Here is a 22234-nt window from a genome sequence, read left to right as displayed (position 1 = left end):
TCCTACAGTACAGAAAAAACAAATGTTTTATTTTTTGCAAGCCAAAGATTATATTCGTAAATTATCTTACTTATTTCCTCAGATCTTTCAAGATCATCCATTAATGGATTATTTAAAAAGGGAGAAAAGTTCTTTATCCTCTATATATAAGATCTTAAGGTCTGCAAAAACAGATAAATATATAGAACGAGCAAGGTCCCACTGGGAGAGAATAATAAATTTACCGGACCTTTCAGAGCGACTAATTAATAGTTTAAGGACAACATTTTCCATCTCCAACTCAACCTACTTGAGAGAAACGCAATTCAGGATCTTTAATAGAGATTACCTCACCCCGCGGCGGGTAGCCAAGTGGAATAGTAAGGTTAAAAACGTCTGCACTAAATGCCATTTAAAATATCCAGATTTGGGACATTTATTGTGGGACTGCCCGAAGGTTAATCAGTTCTGGCACAAGGTAGCATATTTTCTTTCACAAATAACAAGTATTAAAATAGATTTTTCAATAAACTCTATAATCCTACTATCTCCTTGTCCATTATGGGGGAATAAGAAGAGATTTATTCTATTAGCAATACTGAATCTCAGAAAGCTTCTTTTTAGCAATTGGTCTAAACCCCGGGTACCTACGATTAAGGAAGCAAAAAAGCTTCTCATTGATACGGCAATAATAGCAGCCCATGATTATAGGCTAGAAAGGAAGAAAGACAATTCATATCTAAAGGAATGGAAAGATCTTGTCCTAAGTCAAGGTAAAGACTTTATTGCAAACATAGAACAAATCATTAATACTCAGTTATAGTGAAGGGTGAAGGGCCCTGAGTGGGAGATTTCATCAGCTCGAAATGGATGGGGGGTCGAGAGGGGGGGGGTGGGTGGGTGGGGTTGGGAGATGTGACTGGTATTCTTTGAAATTATCAATCCACATTAAAAAGTAAAATAATGGGTACTTATGCTCTCTTGATACCCACAATGTATATTTAAATATTGTTATATTGTACTGGATACATGTGAGTATCCAACTTTTGTATTTTTATTCTGCTGTCTTATCAATAAAATAATTTAAATAAAAAAAAAAAAAAAAAAAAAAAAAAAAGAAGCAGCAATGCACATGGGTGAACCAATAGCATGTGGCATATATGTGCTGCCACCAATCAGCAGCTCTTGAGACTACCTAAGTATCCATTTCAACAGCGGATACAAAGAGAACAAAACAAATTAGATAACAGAAGTAAACTAGAAAGTTGTTTAAAATTGCAGCTCTGTCTGAATCATGAAATAAACAATTTGGGTTTCATGTCCCTTTAATACAAAGAGCTCTCCATTACTTTACCTTGAGGCCACTAAACAAAAGCCCAGTGACTTAGGAATCTTCCTTAAGGACTTTATCCTTATTCAAATTTATCTTTTAGATGTGCAGAGTCTTTATTGTTACACATTTATTGTATATTTGATTTTGTTCCTTATGGTGTTTTCCTTTTTCAGTGATTACTGTTTCTTGTATTTAAACTTACCCCGTATGTCAATTCATTGCTCAACTGTAAAAAACTATTTTTAAAAAAAAATCTTGTTTACATTACCGTAGAGACACATTCAGCAGTTTCGATTGTTGCCTATTGTGGATGGCGGTGGCCACTCGTGGCATTCAGCTCATTTCGGAGTCTGATTTATTCTTGTGAAAGGGCAACACACTAAATGCAGATCTTAGTGTGTTGCCCTTTCACAAGGATAAATCAGTCTCCGAAAAGAGCCAAATGCCACAAGCGGCTGCCGCCTTTTACATTCAGCAGCGAACAAAACTGCGAATGTACCTCAATACTATCCCGGTAAGTATTGGTTTCATTGAGTAAATATGATAACGTTCTCATGTTTCCCTGGTCATTTACAAGACACAATTAAATAATACAAATTAAAATATTTTATTTAAAACAGACGAATAAGCACAAACCCCATCACACTCTCACATGACAACACACACACTCATACACATCATTACAAATGAGTAAAGACCAGTGGTCTGCTGGTTGCTCAGTAAATAACTGGCACGCTACTTGTGCTTAGTAGGTGCCGTATAGTTGGCCCTTGAGGTAAGATTTGTTTTAACAGCATTAAGTAAAACTCAGTGCAATTATATTATGGAAAGGAAGATGCGGCAAAGTACAGATGTTCATCCAATTATTGAAAAGATGACCTTGGAACTTCTGCTCCTTGAGATAATAATTTTGGTAATTGAAACAATCACGTCAATAAACTAACTGCTATGATGCATCTAACAGAACTAATGCTTGGTTTGGATCTGGGTACTGTAGTGATACTACTCCTATATGGTTAAATTCCCTGATGCATAAAATTCCTGAGATATTAAGTTTTATGTTGTGGGCGTCATTGTAAGTCACATAGGAGGTTCAAGTTCACATTACAAATCATACAACGTTGATGAATTCACATTAAATGATTCGGTCCCCTGCAAATTCATTCTAAATGAAACAGAAAAATCAAATGGTTTGTGCACATTTCTAAAGAAGTCTTTTTGGCGAGTTAAGAGAACCGGTCCGCAGATTTAGTGTCATTAACTTATGCAGACTGAAGTTGCAAGCTTCTGGCACAAGCCAATAGATGATTATTCTCAGTTTTCCCAGGAATTAGATGGTTTTATCCTTCTGGTAAGAGGCAAATACTAGCTCAGCCTTTGAGTCAGGGGCACTGCGGGCAAATGCCAGATGTGTACACGTATAGCTTGATAGGACATGTCACGCTCACAACTGGCTGAAGACTTCACGCATGAGCGGCGTGCTATCAGGCTGAATGTCCCAGATCTGAACAAGTTGCTTGCTGTGTTCATCATTCATACTGCGGAGCTCTGTCACACGCTCCATTATCTTGGCAAAGAGGAACCTAACGTAAGTAACAAAGACACCGTAAGTTACGTTCTTTATTATCCAATAAATTTGCTCCAAGAAGGGCATTAACACAATCAAAGTACTGTCCAAGTAACCACAATTTAATGAATCTATATGTTCTGATACTCTCCACCTTAAAGTATATATGATTGCATAACATCATCTATCCATTCCATTCCTTATATAAAGGTTGTTAATATAAAAGTATGATCTGAAGTATCTGTAGGAAAACTGATTGTATTTCATGTGTCTAATTTTTCCTTTACAATCTCCTTTGGGAAACATCAATTTTTTTTAATTATCTCAAAATTGATTATACTCATCTCTGTCTGTACATGTAGTCAATAGTTCCATTACTTAAGTACACATTTAAAGTGTATACAGTACGACGGTGAAGAAGCCGCACTTTCGTTACAAACTCATTTAGTCACATTATTTTGTCTCTCTTGGTAATTTCTGAAAAGACATAGTGGCCCAAGGGCCTTATATTAAATCACCTGTTTTCTTCAGCCGGAGTGTGGTGCGTTCCGATGTAAGCCACTAACGCCAAGGCAAACTGCTCCTGGATATCGCTGATGATCCGATGTTCAGAAACACCAGGGCGATCTAAACCAATCAAAAACATCATCAAGATTAATTCAGATGTAAAAAGCACAAGATGAAGGAGCACATTACTTTCAAATTATCAATGTGGCAAAATCTAAATAATTCCTAGCTACCAGTCGAAATGTTCCAAAACGTTTTCTATTTATCTCTGTCTTCTGTGGAGAACAATTAGGGACAGATATATAAAGTAGAGTTAGTGTATAGGGTGTGTATGTATTAGTTGGTTTTATACCTGTGCCTAACTGTTTGTAGCAGGACAGTGAGATAACGTTGAAACTTAAGTTTAGACACGGCGGTGTCCATTACTTTATAGAAACTAAGTGGAATTTAAAAAACAACAATTTTCAAAGTTAAATTACAGGAAAAGGGGACAAAAACAGAATTTATGTTTACCTGATAAATTTCTTTCTCCAACGGTGTGTCCGGTCCACGGCGTCATCCTTACTTGTGGGATATTCTCTTCCCCAACAGGAAATGGCAAAGAGCCCAGCAAAGCTGGTCACATGATCCCTCCTAGGCTCCGCCTACCCCAGTCATTCGACCGACGTTAAGGAGGAATAATAGCATAGGAGAAACCATACGGTACCGTGGTGACTGTAGTTAAAGAAAATAAATTATCAGACCTGATTAAAAAACCAGGGCGGGCCGTGGACCGGACACACCGTTGGAGAAAGAAATTTATCAGGTAAACATAAATTCTGTTTTCTCCAACATAGGTGTGTCCGGTCCACGGCGTCATCCTTACTTGTGGGAACCAATACCAAAGCTTTAGGACACGGATGAAGGGAGGGAGCAAATCAGGTCACCTAAATGGAAGGCACCACGGCTTGCAAAACCTTTCTCCCAAAAATAGCCTCAGAAGAAGCAAAAGTATCAAACTTGTAAAATTTGGTAAAAGTGTGCAGTGAAGACCAAGTCGCTGCCCTACATATCTGATCAACAGAAGCCTCGTTCTTGAAGGCCCATGTGGAAGCCACAGCCCTAGTGGAATGAGCTGTGATTCTTTCGGGAGGCTGCCGTCCGGCAGTCTCGTAAGCCAATCTGATGATGCTTTTAATCCAAAAAGAGAGAGAGGTAGAAGTTGCTTTTTGACCTCTCCTTTTACCTGAATAAACAACAAACAAGGAAGATGTTTGTCTAAAATCCTTTGTAGCATCTAAATAGAATTTTAGAGCGCGAACAACATCCAAATTGTGTAACAAGCGTTCCTTCTTTGAAACTGGTTTCGGACACAGAGAAGGTACGATAATCTCCTGGTTAATGTTTTTGTTAGAAACAACTTTTGGAAGAAAACCAGGTTTAGTACGTAAAACCACCTTATCTGCATGGAACACCAGATAAGGAGGAGAACACTGCAGAGCAGATAATTCTGAAACTCTTCTAGCAGAAGAGATTGCAACTAAAAACAAAACTTTCCAAGATAATAACTTAATATCAACGGAATGTAAGGGTTCAAACGGAACCCCCTGAAGAACTGAAAGAACTAAATTGAGACTCCAAGGAGGAGTCAAAGGTTTGTAAACAGGCTTGATTCTAACCAGAGCCTGAACAAAGGCTTGAACATCTGGCACAGCTGCCAGTTTTTTGTGAAGTAACACCGACAAGGCAGAAATCTGTCCCTTCAGGGAACTTGCCGATAATCCTTTTTCCAATCCTTCTTGAAGGAAGGATAGAATCCTAGGAATCTTAACCTTGTCCCAAGGGAATCCTTTAGATTCACACCAACAGATATATTTTTTCCAAATTTTGTGGTAAATCTTTCTAGTTACAGGCTTTCTGGCCTGAACAAGAGTATCGATAACAGAATCTGAGAAACCTCGCTTCGATAAAATCAAGCGTTCAATCTCCAAGCAGTCAGCTGGAGTGAAACCAGATTCGGATGTTCGAACGGACCCTGAACAAGAAGGTCTCGTCTCAAAGGTAGTTTCCAAGGTGGAGCCGATGACATATTCACCAGATCTGCATACCAAGTCCTGCGTGGCCACGCAGGAGCTATCAAGATCACCGACGCCCTCTCCTGATTGATCCTGGCTACCAGCCTGGGGATGAGAGGGAACGGCGGGAACACATAAGCTAGATTGAAGGTCCAAGGTGCTACTAGTGCATCCACTAGAGCCGCCTTGGGATCCCTGGATCTGGACCCGTAGCAAGGAACTTTGAAGTTCTGACGAGAGGCCATCAGATCCATGTCTGGAATGCCCCATAGTTGAGTGACTTGGGCAAAGATTTCCGGATGGAGTTCCCACTCCCCCGGATGCAATGTCTGACGACTCAGAAAATCCGCTTCCCAATTTTCCACTCCCGGGATGTGGATAGCAGACAGGTGGCAGGAGTGAGACTCCGCCCATAGAATGATCTTGGTCACTTCTTCCATCGCTAGGGAACTCCTTGTTCCCCCCTGATGGTTGATGTACGCAACAGTCGTCATGTTGTCTGATTGAAACCGTATAAACTTGGTCCTCGCTAGCTGAGGCCAAGCCTTGAGAGCATTGAATATCGCTCTCAGTTCCAGAATATTTATCGGTAGAAGAGATTCTTCCCGAGACCAAAGACCCTGAGCTTTCAGGGATCCCCAGACCGCGCCCCAGCCCATCAGACTGGCGTCGGTCGTGACAATGACCCACTCTGGTCTGCGGAATGTCATCCCTCGTGACAGGTTGTCCAGGGACAGCCACCAACGGAGTGAGTCTCTGGTCCTCTGATTTACTTGTATCTTTGGAGATAAGTCTGTATAGTCCCCATTCCACTGACTGAGCATGCACAGTTGTAATGGTCTTAGATGAATGCGCGCAAAAGGAACTATGTCCATTGCCGCTACCATCAACCCGATCACTTCCATGCACTGAGCTACGGAAGGAAGAGGAACGGAATGAAGAATTCGACAAGAGTCCAGAAGTTTTGTCTTTCTGGCCTCTGTTAGAAAAATCCTCATTTCTGAGGAGTCTATAATTGTTCCCAAGAAGGGAACCCTTGTTGACGGGGATAGAGAACTCTTTTCCACGTTCACTTTCCAGCCGTGAGATCTGAGAAAGGCCAGGACGATGTCCGTGTGAGCCTTTGCTCGAGGGAGGGACGACGCTTGAATCAGAATGTCGTCCAGGTAAGGTACTACTGCAATGCCCCTTGGTCTTAGCACCGCTAGAAGGGACCCTAGTACCTTTGTGAAAATCCTTGGAGCAGTGGCTAATCCGAAAGGAAGCGCCACGAACTGGTAATGTTTGTCTAGGAATGCAAACCTTAGGAACCGATGATGTTCCTTGTGGATAGGAATATGTAGATACGCATCCTTTAAATCCACCGTGGACATGAATTGACCTTCCTGGATGGAAGGAAGGATAGTTCGAATGGTTTCCATCTTGAACGATGGGACCTTGAGAAATTTGTTTAAGATCTTGAGATCTAGGATTGGTCTGAACGTTCCCTCTTTTTTGGGAACTATGAACAGATTGGAGTAGAACCCCATCCCTTGTTCTCTCAATGGAACAGGATGAATCACTCCCATTTTTAACAGGTCTTCTACACAATGTAAGAACGCCTGTCTTTTTATGTGGTCTGAAGACAACTGAGACCTGTGGAACCTCCCCCTTGGGGGAAGTCCCTTGAATTCCAGAAGATAACCCTGGGAGACTATTTCTAGCGCCCAAGGATCCAGAACATCTCTTGCCCAAGCCTGAGCGAAGAGAGAGAGTCTGCCCCCCACCAGATCCGGTCCCGGATCGGGGGCCAATATTTCATGCTGTCTTGGTAGCAGTGGCAGGTTTCTTGGCCTGCTTTCCCTTGTTCCAGCCTTGCATTGGTCTCCAAGCTGGCTTGGCCTGAGAAGTATTACCCTCTTGCTTAGAGGACGTAGCACCTTGGGCTGGTCCGTTTTTACGAAAGGGACGAAAATTAGGTCTATTTTTTGCCTTGAAAGGCCGATCCTGAGGAAGGGCATGGCCCTTACCCCCAGTGATATCAGAGATAATCTCTTTCAAGTCAGGACCAAACAGCGTTTTCCCCTTGAAAGGAATGTTTAGTAGCTTGTTCTTGGAAGACGCATCAGCCGACCAAGATTTCAACCAAAGCGCTCTGCGCGCCACAATAGCAAACCCAGAATTCTTAGCCGCTAACTTAGCCAATTGCAAAGAGGCGTCTAGAGTGAAAGAATTAGCCAATTTGAGAGCATTGACTCTGTCCATAATCTCCTCATAAGGAGGAGAGTCACTATCGAGCACCTTAATCAGTTCATCAAACCAGAAATATGCGGCTGTAGTGACAGGGACAATGCATGAAATGGGTTGTAGAAGGTAACCCTGCTGAACAAACATCTTTTTAAGCAAACCTTCTAATTTTTTATCCATAGGATCTTTGAAAGCACAACTATCCTCTATGGGAATAGTGGTGCGTTTGTTTAAAGTAGAAACCGCTCCCTCGACCTTGGGGACTGACTGCCATAAGTCCTTTCTGGGGTCGACCATAGGAAACAATTTTTTAAATATGGGGGGAGGGACGAAAGGAATACCGGGCCTTTCCCATTCTTTATTAACAATGTCCGCCACCCGCTTGGGTATAGGAAAAGCTTCTGGGAGCCCCGGCACCTCTAGGAACTTGTCCATTTTACATAGTTTCTCTGGGATGACCAAATTTTCACAATCATCCAGAGTGGATAATACCTCCTTAAGCAAAATGCGGAGATGTTCCAATTTAAATTTAAAAGTAATCACATCAGATTCAGCCTGCTGAGAAATGTTCCCTAAATCAGTAATTTCTCCCTCAGACAAAACCTCCCTGGCCCCCTCAGATTGGGTTAGGGGCCCTTCAGAGATATTAATATCAGCGTCGTCATGCTCTTCAGTAACTAAAACAGAGCATCCACGCTTACGCTGACAAGGGTTCATTTTGGCTAAAATGTTTTTGACAGAATTATCCATTACAGCCGTTAATTGTTGCATAGTAAGGAGTATTGGCGCGCTAGATGTACTAGGGGCCTCCTGAGTGGGCAAGACTCGTGTAGACGAAGGAGGGAATGATGCAGTACCATGCTTACTCCCCTCACTTGAGGAATCATCTTGGGCATCATTGTCATTATCACATAAATCACATTTATTTAAATGAATAGGAATTCTGGCTTCCCCACATTCAGAACACAGTCTATCTGGTAGTTCAGACATGTTAAACAGGCATAAACTTGATAAGAAAGTACAAAAAAACGTTTTGAAATAAAACCGTTACTGTCACTTTAAATTTTAAACTGAACACACTTTATTACTGCAATTGCGAAAAAACATGAAGGAATTGTTCAAAATTCACCAAACTTTCACCACAGTGTCTTAAAGCCTTGAAAATATTGCACACCAATTTTGGAAGCTTTAACCCTTAAAATAACGGAACCGGAGCCGTTTTAAGCTTTAACCCCTTTACAGTCCCTGGTATCTGCTTTGCTGAGACCCAACCAAACCCAAAGGGGAATACGATACCAAATGACGCCTTCAGAAGTCTTTTATAAGTATCAGAGCTCCTCTCACATGCGACTGCATGCCATGCCTCTCAAAAACAAGTGCGCAACACCGGCGCGAAAATGAGACTCTGCCTATGCTTTGGGAAAGCCCCTAAAGAATAAGGTGTCTAAAACAGTGCCTGCCGATATTATTATATCAAAATACCCAGAATAAATGATTCCTCAAGGCTAAATAAGTGTTAATATCAATCGATTTAGCCCAAAAAAGGTCTACAGTTTAAATAAGCCCTTGTGAAGCCCTTATTTACAATCGTAATAAACATGGCTTACCGGATCCCATAGGGAAAATGACAGCTTCCAGCATTACATCGTCTTGTTAGAATGTGTCATACCTCAAGCAGCAAAGGACTGCAAACTGTTCCCCCAACTGAAGTTAATTGCTCTCAACAGTCCTGTGTGGAACAGCCATGGATTTTAGTTACGGTTGCTAAAATCATTTTCCTCATACAAACAGAATTCTTCATCTCTTTTCTGTTTCTGAGTAAATAGTACGTACCAGCACTATTTGAAAATAACAAACTCTTGATTGAATAATGAAAAACTACAGTTAAACACTAAAAAACTCTAAGCCATCTCCGTGGAGATGTTGCCTGTACAACGGCAAAGAGAATGACTGGGGTAGGCGGAGCCTAGGAGGGATCATGTGACCAGCTTTGCTGGGCTCTTTGCCATTTCCTGTTGGGGAAGAGAATATCCCACAAGTAAGGATGACGCCGTGGACCGGACACACCTATGTTGGAGAAATAAATAATGAAAGTATATTACAAAGTTTTTTAACTACACATAATGAAACATTTTATATTACAAGCCCATACTGTTTAATATCCCTTTAACAAAATCATGGTTTTACCATCACAAAGTTACGATAATCACAATGTTATTAGAGAACAAGACTCCTATATTGCTAGCGCCTTAGGCCAAAATACATTTAAAGTAAAACCAATATAATCCGAGTCAACAAAATATTTAGTCCCTTAACAGGGCCATCAGACACTTTTGGAATATGCTTCAAAGAAACAGAGTTTAAAGGAGCATGGAACCCAGATTTACAGCACACAGCTTTCTAATGTACTTCTATTATCAAATTGTCTTTGCTCTCTTGGTATCTTTTGTTGAAAAGCAGTGACATAAGCTCTGGAGCGTGCACGTGTCGCGAGCACTATATACCAGCAGTTCTGTAAATATGTTATGCATTAGCAAGAGCACTAGATGGTAGCACTATACTATACTGTGCTACTGACACCTATCTATGTATTTCTTCAACAAAGAATACCATGGGAACAAAGCAAATTTGATAATAGAAGTAAATTGGAACCGCAGCTTAGCTATACTAATAGAATGAGCTGCAAAGGGAATTTTATGCAAACTGTCTGCATAATCCTTTTCTCTCAATGAAAACCGGTGGTGGCTGAAACTTAGAGGGATAAAGATGATTGTTATTGTTTATTTATTTATAAAGCACCAACATATTACACAGCGCTGTAATGGAGTAAAATAATCAGAAGACAATGATATAAACCATAAGTGTAAAGGACCCTGCCCTTGAGTCACTGTAAGCTGTAAACCATCTTTACATAAAATGATCAACAGGACTTGTGAGCTTACACTCTACAGGAAATACATGGGGAAGTAGTAGAGACATCTTATTGTAAGTTGTGCGCATCCTTTAGCAGATATGTTTTTAAGGAACACAATGTTTTTGAGACTAGAGGAAAGTCTGACTGAGCGAGGCAAGGAGTTCCATATGGTAGGTGCAGTTCTAGAAAAGTCTTGTAGACGAGAGTGTGAGGAAGTAATGAGAGATGAGGAGAGAAGTAGGTATTGGGAAGAGCGGAGGGGGCGAAGTATTTGCAGACAAGGGCAGATACATAGATAGTGAATAAGAATCTTAATTGTGTCTTGAATGAGGAAGTGACGAATTTTAAAGATATTTTTCTATTCCTATTTTAGAGATATTTTTAATGTGGAAGCGGCAGTAGTTAGGTAAGGACTTAATATGGGGAGCAAAAGAAAGTTCTGAGTCAAGTGTGACCCCCAAGGCAGCAGACCTGAGGGGTAGAGGTGATGTCAAGGTTTTCCACAGTATGTGAGATTTGGTCAATGGGTAGATTGGTAAAGGGAGGAAATAGTTCAGTTTTAGAGAGGTTCAGCCATCCAGGATGAGAGATTAGCTAAGCAGCCAGTGACACGAGTCAGTCGGGAAGAGGAAATGTCTGGTGCAGAAAGGTAGATTTGGGTGTCATCAGCATAAAGATGGTACTGAAGCCCACAGGAGTTGATTAATGAGCCTAGAGATGATGTGTAGACTGAGAAAAGAAGTGAACCTATATGAGCCTTGAGGTACCTCAACAGAGAGGAGTAGAAGGGAGAAGGATACATGAAGGTACCATAGGAAAAGTGTCACAGTAGAGCTGTGTCACAAATACCCATGAATTGAAGGGTTTGGAGCAGCAATGTATGGTCAACAGTGTTAAAGGCTGCAGAGAGGTCTAAAAGGATTAACACGGAGTAGTAACATTTAGACTTGGCAGTAAGCAGGTCATTTGTCACATCATGTGATGGCAGTAAGCAGGTCATTTGTCACATCATGTGATGGCAGTAAGCAGGTCATTTGTCACATCATGTGATGGCAGTTTAGTGTTGGGGAGATAGCCAGATTGCAAAGAGTTGAGAAGATGGTTAGATGAGAGAATATGTGAGAATCATTTATAAACAATCCCCTCATGAAGTTTAGGGGCGAGGGGAAGAAGAGAGATTGAGAGATAGTTACAAGGGATGGACAGGGGTAATTAGAGCATGTTTAAGGTACGATGGAAATGTACCAGAGAGCTGGACTATATGTGCGAGGATGGGTGTAAGAGTAGGGGAAAGGGAAGAAGATCAGGGGCAGGTAGTAAGATGAAAGGAGAGCAGAAACCTCCTCCTCTGTAACAGGAGCGAAAGTGCTTAGTTTTTGGGGTAGGCAGTGATTTGTGAGGAGTGGATATTGTTCTTGTAGTAGGGGGTTATTTTATGTCACATGGAGTCAATTTTAGTTTAGAAATGTATTGTAAAAGTTGTGTACAATTCTGATATGTAACAGCAGATGTTCTCATATGGTTTGGTATAGCCAACCACATGCAGATATAGACAGAAGAGGAAAAGATTTTGTTTTCAGATATTACAGGAACAAATGGATTATTATATCAGCTTTCATCATAGCTGCTCTGATTTGCTCTGTTAGCTGAGGGTAACTATTGGCCCATCTGAGGATGTTTTTACCTCCCCTTCAGGGATAATCATAGCAGAGGTAAGAAAGTTATTTTTTTGGTTGAACTGACAGTCACCCATAGAGATCCCCCCTCAAATATATGACTCTGCTCCATAATAACTGAAAACATTTATAATCTACTGAGAGAATAAAGCTGGTCACAAACTGAAGGAACATAATGTAATAATACAAATGAACTGTAGATGGCAGTAAAATATCTTGTGTAACTATAAATGGCAGTCACATGAATAACAATATCTGTTTCCTTTCAGGACTGAGAGCAGAAGTATTAAACAGGATATGAAGCACCTGTGCAGTCTTGCAATCAAATATCACACAGACCCAGTCTTTAATAGATTAAAACCTTGTTTAATGTATACACCAATTTTCATATCACTGGATGTAATATATACTACTAAAAAGAAGAATATGCACATATACTGATCTAAAAAAACTGTATAAAGCCTTTTAAAAACTTAATTGGAAGCTCACAGTTTAGCTCTGTTGATGAGGTTAGGCTGGGACACCCACTGAAAGAGGCTGGGTAAACAAAAAGAGCAGACACCCCCCCCTTCCCTGCATATGAAAAGACAGATAACATAAACAGGAGTCTGTAACCCCCCAACCCCGCCGGCAATTACCCACATCATATTTTGTACTGCACTAGTATGCTTGCGCTGCCAAATTAAATTCAGCATTCATGTTGTGCAATTAGGTGGCAGTGAGCCTGTCCGCTGCCCTCCATAAATTGCGCAACATGGATCTGAATATAGTTCCACTTTAGCGCCACCCAGTGGTGAATCCCCGGGCCCATACAAGCTCTAATGGAGGCGGTTCTCAAAACCGCCTCCATGATGGAGCTAGGTCACACAGCCAATCAGCATCAGCGCTGCCAGGGAGGCATGCCTGCTGGGCTGCTGAGTGACGTCACGCCGCCCGACACAGACTTCAGGCAGGAAGAAGACTCAGTACAGGAGGCGGGAGCTGCTTGTATTTAGTGTGTGCCGTGGTGTGCCTGCCCTGCTGAATTGTATCCCATAGAAGGAAGTGAAGTGGTCTGTCTGGGTCGACCAGACCAGGGAGACCGCTGACTAATAGAGCCAGCTAGGGCTAGGAGGAGCTGTCAGCTGCTGTTGTGTGGCAGCTGTGTGTGGAGGACCGTGAAGTGTGAACGGAAGAGAGAGCCAGAGGCAACCTTAGGACTCAGGTAATCAACAGCCATACAAAAAACACACACAGTGTCCCCATTATATCGATAAGTTGCAACTTGCAATGTAGTCAAGAAATGGTAAATTAATTCAGAATCAGAGGAATTATCATCATATGGTAAATTTTATGATGATAATTCCTATGATTCTGAATTAATTTACCATTTCTTGACTACATTGCAAGTTGCAACTTATCGATATAATGAGGTTTGGCCTGACCACAGTTCCCATCCTCAATGTAAGGCATTGACTAGAGCTGCAAATGTGCCACTTTTGTCTTCTTATATAATCAAACCATTTTATTTTAGCAGCATGTAGTACCAATCATCCAAATTACATGATTGCTGCAGGCTAAAATAAAATGGTTTATTTACATAATGTAATGCTGCATGCATGTTTACTCTGGCGCTCTGCGCGCATGTACAGCGAGCCATATCCCCTAAGAGAGCAGCAAGAAATAGTGTTAGAGCTTAGAGGTAGCCAGGGGCGTAACTACAGAGGAGCAGAATGGAATTTACAGCTGGGACTGTGTCCGGCCATCTGGGGCCCTGCCTGCCAAACACCTTAAGTTTCTGTAGAGCAATGTGTATGTGCAGTCTGGTTTGGGAGGGATAGGAAAAACATTTATTTTTTTCAGCTACTAACATGCTGTAGTGGGGATGTGTCAGTGTATGCCCCCCAGAGATATTACTTTTATATGATCAGTTTACCGGGGTTAGAGAATGGTGTGCTAGTGTTTGGACACTCCTCCTTGGTGCCATTTTCAAGATCAGTTGCAATGCAGTGTGCAGGAAATTCATACAAATCTTTTGCCAGAAACGTTTGTACAGCCTGTATTACTGTTCTTAGTTCTCACTGTGCTGTCAGCCCCACCCACCTTGCAGGGAGCCTAGCAGAGAGGAAGAGCTACACATGTATGTGAGTCTATTTCAAGGATTATTCCTCACCTTAGAACTTGTAGTGATGCAGTCTGTCTGTACTCACTGTGAGCCCTCTGGAGACACAAATAGAGTATTCTATGCAGTTGCTGTAAGTACTGTACCTGGCAGCACTTACTGCCAGTGCTAGCCCACACTAATTTTCTTATAACATCTGAATTATGTTAGTTACAAAGTGTACTACCCATGTATTTTTACAAATTAAGGAGGTTTCCTTATTTTGCAATCACAATGATTAAGATTTTTGCTTGTAGAAAATGTTTATATATATATTTTTACAAATCTCAAGGAAGAAAGTTTGAAGAGGTCACAGTAGTAGTGTTCTCTCCAAAAGGGACAGGGATTTCAGCACTCCATATAGTAAGTAATTTAAATATTTAGTTCAATGCACACATACGTAAGTATTAATTTAGAAATAGGTGTTCCAGGCCTCCATGCAACCAAACAACGTCTGGGTCCCCTAAACCAAAACCACACAAAATTGTTATTAAATAAAATAAATTTATTAGTGCGAACAAAAAGAGAAAAATCAAAAAAATCAAAAAAAATCACATACATTTAAAATACATTATGTACATTAAATGCATAGATAAAGCTGGCCAGCTCACTCAGGTTGATATGATGCAGATGAATACCTAGATATAGGCTATTGAGTTATTAGACAACACCCCTACCAGTGGGTAGCCCTGTGTACCAACAGGAATCTGCTACCATGGATAATAATGGGGATCCATGCGTAATCACTCATATGGTGCACAAATGAAACTGACAACACCTGTCTCAGAGGGTAACCCAAACGAATTTGAGAGTCTTGTTACCTTGAGATAAATATTAGGATCTATGCCAGTTACTTATGTGCTGAACTGAAACAATGTAACAAAAAATTACATGTGGAAAGCCCTATTAACATATATTTTATGTAATCTATACTGCTTGCACCATATATGTGATTGCTACTATTGCTGTGATTACACATCTATCATTAGAGATACATAGATCCCTATTCAGTACTAAGGTAGCTGGAACCTTTTTTCAATATTGGTGCTACCCTCTGGTCAGGGTGTTGTTTTCTCAATATAAGTGTGTAAATGTATAAGCATGTAATACTTTGTTACATTGTTACAGTTCAGCACATAAGTAACTGGCATAGATCCTAATATTTATCTCAAGGTAACAAGACTCTCAAATTCGTTTGGGTTACCCTCTGAGACAGGTGTTGTCAGTTTCATTTGTGCACCATATGAGTGATTACGCATGGATCCCCATTATTATCCATGGTAGCAGATTCCTGTTGGTACACAGGGCTACCCACTGGTAGGGGTGTTGTCTAATAACTCAATAGCCTATATCTAGGTATTCACCTGCATCATATCAACCTGAGTGAGCTGGCCAGCTTTATCTATGCATTTAATGTACATAATGTATTTTAAATGTATGTGATTTTTTTGATTTTTTTGATTTTTCTCTTTTTGTTCGCACTAATAAATTTATTTTATTTAATAACAATTTTATGTGGTTTTGGTTTAGGGGACCCAGACGTTGTTTGGTTGCATGGAGGCCTGGAACACCTATTTCTAAATTAATACTTACGTATGTGTGCATTGAACTAAATATTTAAATTACTTACTATATGGAGTGCTGAAATCCCTGTCCCTTTTGGAGAGAACACTACTACTGTGACCTCTTCAAACTTTCTTCCTTGAGATTTGTAAAAATATTTGTTTACAGGGTCTGCACCCGATAATAATTAATATAAAGTGGATTTTTGATACCTTCTCCTTAACAGATTCAGTATATTGTATATATATATATAAATATACACACACTGTCACACATATGCTGGGAAGACAAACTGTTTTTTTTACAGCCAAAACCTTGTGTTATTTGTTATTGTGTTGTAGTGGGACAAACCTGCATATGCAACCAAATCAGTATTGATACTGATACTGTACAGATGCACTTACTAGTAAAAATAAATACAAAAAAAAATATTTATTTATTTTTTATACAATTTCAATTACTGTCTACTATTGTGCATCTATATCAATCTTTTTTAAAATTAAAATTTGAGTGTGTGTTTGAGTGAGTCTGTGTGTGTTTCACTGGGTTTGTGAGTGTCTGTCTGTGTATTTATGTATCTATCTACAAATCTGTGTTTGACTGAGTCTGTCTGTCTGTGTTTTGTATGTTTCTGTATACTGTATGTGAGTCTGTATGTGTTTGAGTTAGTCTGTCTGAGTATGTGTCTGTGTGTGTGTGTTTGAGTGAGCCTGTGTGTGTTTGAGTAAGAGTGTATCTGTATATGTGAGTCTGTGTGTGTGTCTGTGAGTCTGTGTGTGTTTGAGTTAGTCTGTGTGAGTCTGAGTGTGTTTGTCTGTGTGTGCTTGAGTGTTTGAGTCAGTCTGTGTGTGTGTCTGTGTATTTGTAGCACCAACAGATTCCGTAACTATATAAATACAGGTATATGTTAAAGTGGCACAATAAAACGTGCATATGTTCATTTCAATTTTAAAAAGAAGCATCTTTGCACTATATTCACATTAACAAAAATGTTACTAGAAAAATATATTACTGTTTCAGGGCATACACACGTATGCTGCTTATGTGGACCCTCATTCAAACATAGTGCCCGTGATGGTCTGTATCATTTTATTGATGACTCAGTATGTGCCATACAAGCTATTGGTAGCACTATATTTGAATGCTGTTGCACAAGTCATAAGCAGCATATTTACGTATTCTGCTGACCCTGCAGTAACTTTTCCTAGCAGCAGTTTTTGCTACTGCAGCCTATTGCTAAAAAGATTATTTTTAGAATTGAAATGCACTCATGTATTTAAATTTAGACTATTAAATCCCTTTAAAAATTTAAATAAAAAAATACTTTGCAAATGAGCAACAGCTTGAAACTTTTTTTCTTGTCATTATTATTGTAATTATCTGGTGTCTGTTTGTAAAATATGTTGTTACATAGTTACAGGGTAAAACTCTGACTGCAGATTTTGGGTCAGAACATGAGTTTAACTTGAAATAGATTTGTACTTATTTAAAAGCTTAAAGGGACAGTCTAGGCCAAAATAAACTTTCATGATTCAGATAGAGCATGTAATTTTAAACAATTTTCCAATTTACTTTTATCACCAATTTTTGCTTTGTTCTCTTAATATTTTTAGTTGAAAGCTTAACCTAGGAGGTTTATATGCTAATTTCTTAGACCTTAAAGGCCACCTCTTTTCAGAATGCATTTTAACAGTTTTTCACCACTAGAGGGTGTTAGTTCATGTATTTCATATAGATAACACTTTGCTCGTGCACGTGAAGTTATCTGGGAGCAGGCAGTGATTGGCTAAACTGCAAGTCTGTCAAAAGAACTGAAATAAAGGGGCAGTTTGCAAAGGCTTAGATACAAGATAATCACAGAGGTTAAAAGTATATTAATATAACTGTGTTGGTTATGCAAAACTGGGGAATGGGTAATAAAGGAATTATCTATCTTTTAAAACAATAAAAATTCTGGTGTAGACTGTCCCTTTAAGCTGGCAGGAGACTTCTGCTTGTCACAGGCTAATTAAGCTACTACCTCTATTGGGTTCATATACTGTATGTGCTTCTCAGGCCATTGCCTCACCAGTCTCAGATCTTACCGCACGTCACTGATGCATCATCTACAAAATATTTATGCAAAGAACAATCTAGAGTACAACGTCCCTTTAAAGGTGAGTATATTATTTTTTAATTGAACTTATTAAAAGATTCATGTCTGCAAAAATTGTACAATCACAATGTGAACAGGCTCTTTATTTTAAATAAAGGACAATAGAGCACTTATTGATTTTATATATTGATCTTATTGCAGGTAACGATTGAGTGAGAGTGTTAATTTGCACTCCACTTGTAATCCAGCTCTATATCTTATAATTAACTCCTCACTAACTCTACAGGGGGCAAAAAGGGTTATCCTATGAGAACTGTCACTCACTCACTCATTGGCTGATAAGGAAAGAAGGGCAGCGGACTAAAGGCATCAGCAGTGCATTGTATCATTGGATCTTCGTGCTACCTGCTTTTTCCTATGCTGTGGAAATTCCCTTCCTGCCCTGACACTGAAATCTTTTGTCTAAAGATATTCTCATAGTCAAGCTGACTCACATCCCAGAGGGGGGAACACGACACACACACAGGCTGGTTTCCATGTTGCCAAAATGTGGATTGTTAATGTATAATACGGCTTAATATTGTAATAACGGTTATATTTACATTTTATTTAAACAGCAATTGGATATTATTAGAATCTGCCTAACTTTATTTCTAAGATCTAACAGCACGCATAACGTCTGATCCCTGTTTTATAAGAAAGTAATAATTAATTATAAGCAGTATATCAAAACTGGGAAATCTCTCAAATTATTGTGATCAAAAGTGTGTTTTATACTTATAATCTAATATCTCATAGATGGTTATCTTCTAAAGAACAATTATATTTGCATTGATAAAATGTAATATTGAAGAGAAAGGAGTTCTGTAATAAATATTTCTAAATTAATTTAAAATTATTATAAGGTATTTTAGAAATCCTATTCTAACTTTAGCCATATTGTATTCATTGATGTTGCGTTGATTGATTAAAGTGAATGTAAACTTTCATGAATCAGTGCCTGGTTTTTAAAAATACTATTAAAACAGGGGCACTTTCATTCATGAAACTTTACATTGCAGCGTTTTTTTAAAAATATTTTCCTTTTTCTGCAGCCAAGCAGTACCGGCAATCCCCCCGCTCGCTTCTCATGCTGTACTTAGCACAGCAATGACGAAACCGGCTTCCTGCAATCACGACGAGGCCTCAGGAAATGTTTGCTCTGGGGGGGAAGCCATGATTGGAGGAAGGCGGTTTAGTCATTGCTGACGAAAGTACAGAGGAGCTGCGGGCTGGGGATCGTAGGTCCGGCTTGGCTGCAGAAGAAGGTATTTAAAAAAAAAACGCTGCAATGAAAACGTTCATGAATAAAAGTGCCCATGTTTTTTAAAGTATTTTTAAAAACCGGGCACTAATTCATGAAAGTTTACATTCACTTTCACATTCCGATAGAGCTTCCTGTTTGGTGCACTGGGGAAAATCCCTGAATTATCATTGCAGATAAAAGTGACAATTTAGAGCTCGCTCCCATTGAGCCGTTAAAAAGGGAGCCGTAAGCTACCGAAGCGGCCGACAGTTAAAAGTAATTTACGGCTCCATTTTAGTACCAGGTTTCCATTGAAAAGGTTTCCGCTTTGCGAGAGGTCGCTCTTTTCGTGTAGGTGTAAGTTAGCGTAGTGTTAACGCTTCCACCGGATGCCAGATTTCTAAAATATTAATAGGTTACTATGGTAACCTGACCTTACACTACACTCAATCGCATTTACGGCGCCGCATACAAGTGCAGCGCCGTATATTTTACCTGTCGCTCGCTGTTAAAATAAAATCAAACATCTAACGCATGTGCAATATCTACCTCTCAAACGTAACCCCCCCACCGCAATAACTAATGTATTAACCCCTAATCCGCCAACCCCCATACCGAAAAGTATCTATCAAAGTTATTAACCCCTAAACCGCCATCCTCCCACAATGCAATCTAGCTATTTAAACTACTAACCCTTAACCCTATGAAAATAAAAAAGCCCTTCTCAAAAAAATACCCTCCAATCTAATACTAAACTACCAATAGCCCTTAAAAGGGTCTTTTGTAGGGTATTGCTCTGTTAAACAGCTCTTTTACCTTTAAAAAAAACTAAGTTTCCCCTAACAGTAAAACCCCCCACCCACCAAACCCCCCAAAATAAAAAAAGTCCTAATTTACCCATTGCCCCTAAAAGGGCATGTGTATGGGTATTGCCCTTAAAATGGCATTCAGCTCTTTTACTGCCCTTGAAAGGGCATTCAGCTCTTTTTCAATTGCCCAAAATCCCTAATCTAAAAAAAAAAAAAGCCTAACGCTAACCCCCAGATAGGTACTCATGGTTCCTGAAGTCCGGCGACTTCTTCTATCTTCATCCAGGACCGCGGAACTGAAGACCGGCGACCGCGGAACCATGGAGCGTGGAGGATCCTCATCGTACAATCACCGCCGTACACTGAATAGTGAATTTAAGGTACGCGATTAAATATGGCGTCCCTTGCATTCCTATTGGCTGATTTGATTCTTCAAATTCAAATCAACTAATAGGATGAGAGCTACTGAAATCCTATTGGCTGTTCAAATCAAAATGTTATATAATGTTAGACTTTTTTATTTTCTGTAATTTTAGCTTAATTTAAAAACTTATTTTTTTTAATTTTTTAAGTAATGTGTTTTTAATTTTAGTTGTAGTTTAGGATTATTTTAATTTATGTAATGGGGTTAATTTAGGGGGTGTTAGGTTAGGGGGCTTAGTGATTAGTTATTTGCGTTGTGTGGTTTGGCGGTTTAGGGGTTTATAGATGTATTAGGTTAATTGTGATGTGGGTTAATGGCGGATTAGGGGTTAATAGTTTAAATAGATAGTTTGCATTGTGGGAGCATGGCAGATTAGGAGTTAATAGATTTAATAGGTAGTTTGCGTTGTGGGGGCATGGCGGATTAGGGGTCAATAGATTTAATAGAAAGTTTGTGTTGTGGGGGCATGGCGGATTAGGGGTTTTATAGATTTAATAGAAAATTTGCATTGTGGGGCATAGCGGTTTATAGGTTAATACATATATTATAAGTTGCGATGTGGGGGGGTGGCGGATTAGGGGTTAATAGTTTAAATAGGTACTTTGCGTTGTGGGGCATGGTGGTTTAGAGGTTAATACATATATTATAAGTTGCAATGTTGGGGGGATGGCGGATTAGGGGTTAATAGTTTAAATAGGTACTTTGCATTGTGGGGGCATGGCGGATTAGGGGTTAAAAGATTTAATAGATAGTTTGCGTTGTGGGGGCATGGCAGATTAGGGGTAAATAGAAAGTTTGCCGAGACCGGTTGCCGAAATTGAGTTATAACGGGCCATTGGGAGCAGTCGATAAACGATTATCGGTTTGCGAGTGCACACAAATGGAATTACGGCTCAATGAAAGCGAGCTCAGTGCTTATAAATGTATTTTTTTTTCAAAAATACTTTATTAGATTTTGTAGATAATACACTTGTAGACATACAATTCTATGTACAAATCGTTGCATAAACAACATGTGCAATGAAACATTTATATTAGATTGCATCAACATCCTATCAAATAAGTGATAGCTTTCAGTCTAAAAGGAAACAACAATATATGAGATGAATGGCAAAATAAGAGTGACACATAGAGGTTCAATCAACATATTGGACAAACCCAAAGAAAAAAAAGTATTAAGGTGTGAAAATGGAACATTTGTATATGGACTTTGAGGTACCTACTCACAAAACAGTGAACAAGGTACACATTAGATAATTTATTATCTAAGGGAACTCCTAACTGTCTACCGTCATAAATGTCCCATGTAACACCCAGACACTGGGGATCGCGAAAAGAGAAAAAAAGCGGGATAACACCCCCCCCCAGTAGTTTCAGGGGATTCTCCAGGCAATATCGAATAGAAGTGTCAGATTATATTGGCTAACAAATTTTGTCTATCTGTGCAACCAAGTACCCCATATATCCCAATATGTCTCCATCCTATTTTGTGACTTATAAAATTGTTTCTCCATCGTGGCCAGACAGTGGCGTAGTCTACTATAGCATAAACCTTGGCTATATGTGGGGAACCTGGAGTTTCCAATCTCGAGCAATGAATAACATTATGGCAGCTAGGATATAGGGCATCAATCTCCTCGACATATCAGGAACCGTGCCATC

The 22234-nt window shown here is 39.7% G+C and overlaps 1 protein-coding gene across 3 annotated transcripts in view; it reads right to left on the bottom strand.

Moving 5' to 3' along the window:
* Positions 1-1895: 1895 nt before the first annotated feature.
* NR1I2 (nuclear receptor subfamily 1 group I member 2) overlaps positions 1896-22234 on the bottom strand; it is a 483563-nt gene continuing 463224 nt past the window's right edge. For all 3 annotated transcript variants that reach the window (XM_053705788.1, XM_053705789.1, XM_053705790.1), the window contains 2 exons: positions 3398-3506; positions 1896-2895 (listed from right to left, as the gene is read on the bottom strand). In XM_053705788.1, coding sequence (XP_053561763.1) covers positions 2757-2895; positions 3398-3506 — 248 coding nt within the window. In that variant the 3' untranslated portion in view covers positions 1896-2756. The remainder of the gene's footprint in view (positions 2896-3397; positions 3507-22234) is intronic.

This window comes from Bombina bombina, chromosome 3 (genome assembly GCF_027579735.1).
Source record: "Bombina bombina isolate aBomBom1 chromosome 3, aBomBom1.pri, whole genome shotgun sequence".
Taxonomy (NCBI): domain Eukaryota; kingdom Metazoa; phylum Chordata; class Amphibia; order Anura; family Bombinatoridae; genus Bombina; species Bombina bombina.
This window is presented reverse-complemented; position numbering and strand designations above follow the sequence as displayed.